At 59.8% G+C, this 2,888-nt stretch overlaps 1 protein-coding gene across 1 annotated transcript; it reads left to right on the forward strand.

The window, feature by feature from the left end:
• Positions 1 to 334: 334 nt before the first annotated feature.
• On the forward strand, positions 335 to 2,425 carry CLPS (colipase). The gene is made up of 3 exons (XM_072833290.1): positions 335 to 495; positions 1,644 to 1,766; positions 2,180 to 2,425. The coding sequence occupies exons 1-3, from the start codon at positions 412 to 414 to the stop codon at positions 2,309 to 2,311; spliced, it is 339 nt and encodes a 112-aa protein (XP_072689391.1). The 5' UTR covers positions 335 to 411; the 3' UTR covers positions 2,312 to 2,425.
• The last annotated feature ends 463 nt before the right edge of the window (positions 2,426 to 2,888 follow it).

Genomic DNA, 2,888 nt, shown 5'->3' on the forward strand with positions numbered 1-2,888 from the left:
CTGCTTCTCCCTCTGCCTGTGTCTCTGCCTCTCTCTCTCTCTGTGACTATCATGAATAAATAAATAAAATCTTAAAAAAAATATTAAAAAAAAAAGAACAGATAACTTGTCCAGCCTATAAACTGTTCCGAGTCCACACCCAACCATTAACGCAGTATCAGCACGGACACCGACACGTGCGTGCACGCCCGCACACCTGCCAAGGTGCCAGGGGCCGCCCAGGGCTTTATCAGGACACGCCCCCAACAGATTGGCCACAGCTGGGCCTCGGGTTACGTCGAGCCCCGTGGGGTGGGGAAGGGGGGGGTCACCTGTGGACAGGCCCCTTTTATAGCTCTACCACCCCACCTGGCTCTGTCTACTGCCACCTGACCTGCCAGCTGCTACCTATACCGGCTGTCCCCATCCGTCATGGAAAAGATCCTCGTCCTTCTGCTCGTTGCCCTTGCGGTGGTCTACGCGGTTCCTGACCCTCGGGGGATCATTATCCACCTGGTAAGAGGGACTTCAGGGGAGGAGTCATCTTAACATCCAAGTAGGGACTTTTTTTTTTTTAAGATTTTATTTATTTATTCATAGAGATGCAGAGAGAGAGAGAGGCAGAGACACAGGCAGGGGGAGAAGCAGGCTCCATGCAGGGAGCCTGACGTGGGACTCGATCCTGGGTCTCCATGATCATGCCCTGGGCTGCAGGCGGCGCTAAACCGCTGCGCCACCAGGGCTGCCCCAGGTGGGGACTTTTTAAGCTTAGATCTTTACCTCTCACGTCTCCACCTGGGGCTGCCCGGAGGCTGAGAGGTGAGGCATCTTCTGCTTTACTGTCCATGCCCACCCTGCGCCTCCTACCGGGTTGGGGGAGGGGGGCTCAGACAAGGCTGATCGGCACGGAGCATGCGCAGAGCAGGGGTTTGACCTGGCTGAGGGACAGTCCCAGGCTCCTGCCCCGGAAGCCCTGGCTCAGAAGGTCCAGTAGTTCAGAAAGCTCCCCCGGTGATTCTGGCTTCCGACCTAGAGTGACACACGGACACGGTTCTCAATGCCTCAGGACCGTTTACTCATTTAGTCCCCATACTGACCGCATGAGGCAGGGACCTAGTATCAAACCCGTTTTCAGATGGAAAGCAGTTCTAGAGAAAGGTGAAGCCACCTGCCTGAGGTCGCGCAGCTGGAAAGCTCTCAGCCGATCAGAGGCCGCAGGGCGGATGGTCCCCCCCCCCCCGACCCCCCGTGCTGCGTCTCTACCCAAAATTTCTGAACTCGCGGCCTTGCAGGGCTCAGAGGGGCCAGGATCCCCCTGAGGTCATATGCCTTCCTGGGGGATGGTCCTCAACCTTCACAGGCTTCTCAGTGGACTGCAGGACCCAGGGAAGTCTGGACACCCTGTTTTGGGTCACATGTGCAGATTCCAAGGGGACACTGAGGCACGGGGGGGCAGGGTCTTGCCCGGATCACCCCGGGAGTCGGTAGCGTGGCGGGGTCCTGTCTCGCAGCTTCTCCCGCGGGTGGGGCTGGGGGTGGGCAGACTGGCCGCCAGCCCCGCGGGTTGGGTCCTTTACCCGCGCCCCCGCGGGGGACGCGCTGTGGGCGGTGGCGGTGGCGAAGGGACAAAGGGCGAGGGCCCTCGCTAACTGGCCGCCCGGCAGGAAGACGGCGAGCTCTGTCTGAACAGCGTCCAGTGCAAGAGCAAGTGCTGCCACCGGGACACCGGGCTGAGCCTGGCCCGCTGCGCACCCAAGGCCAGCGAGAACAGCGAGTGCTCTGCCAAGGTGGGTGCCGCGGGCCGTGCGGTGCTGGGGCACGAGGCACAGCTGGGGGGGCGGGTCAGGGAGGGGGTCAGCAGGCTCCAGGCACTGCCCCATCCGCTCGGCCCTTTCGAACCTCACGACTGACCAGTGAGGTGGGTGGGGGCGGAGATTTGTTATTCCCATTTCACGGATGGGTAACTGGAGGCTCCCCAGGGAGATCTAGTTAGTAAGCACCAAGGAAGCCGAGTGGGGGAACCTGGGCCGGGCGTCCTCCAGGCCCACAGCGCCCCCTGGCGTGGCAGTCAGGAGGGGACAGTCTGAAAAGAGCCTGGCCCGGGGTGAGGCGGGGAGCGAGGGGCAGGCTATGCCCAAAGTAGCCCCCCCACCCCACCCCCGCGACAGCCTGTGATTCCACTGTTTCTGTGTCTTTGAAGACGCTCTATGGGGTTTACTACAAGTGTCCCTGTGAGCGGGGCCTGACCTGTGAGGGTGACAAGTCCATCGTGGGCTCCATCACCAATACCAACTTTGGTGTCTGCCACGATGCTGGGCGCTCCAAGAAGTAAAGCCACTGAAGGATGCTCCTCATCCACCACCTCTCCCTGGCTGGCCACCCCCTTAACCAGCACCTCCCTTTTCTGATTGGATTCTCAGCAATTAAAGCTCTTCCTGCAACCTTCCCCGGGCTCCAGAATGTTCTTGAGTCAGTGTCTTCCTTGATGTCCCATCAAGCCTTCGCCTCGTCAAGGCAGGTGTCAAACAGGTCAGAGGAAGAACGGATGGGTCTGGGACCAGGCGGGATGAGGCTGGACAGACTGGAGACAAGGTTTTGAAGCAGCCATGCTGGGAACCTCTCCATTGGGGGACCAACCGCACCTCCCTGGGATGCCCCACTTGCCCCTCCAGTTCCCAGACAGGTGCACGTGTGTGTGCACACACATGCGCACCCTTCTAGTGGGGAGTTAGAATGGCCCATATTCCTGCCCTGCATCAAGCTTACCAGTCCCTGGCCTGGGCTCATACCTTCTTTCTGGGCCCAACTCTCAGATGTGCCAGCTAGTTGACACGACCCATGTGTTAACAGGACAGACCACTAACAATTGCTGTGGGCTTACTCTGTGCTAGCAAATCCTCAGAGTGACC

This window comes from Canis lupus, chromosome 7, assembly GCF_048164855.1.
Source record: "Canis lupus baileyi chromosome 7, mCanLup2.hap1, whole genome shotgun sequence".
Classification (NCBI taxonomy): Eukaryota; Metazoa; Chordata; class Mammalia; order Carnivora; family Canidae; genus Canis; species Canis lupus.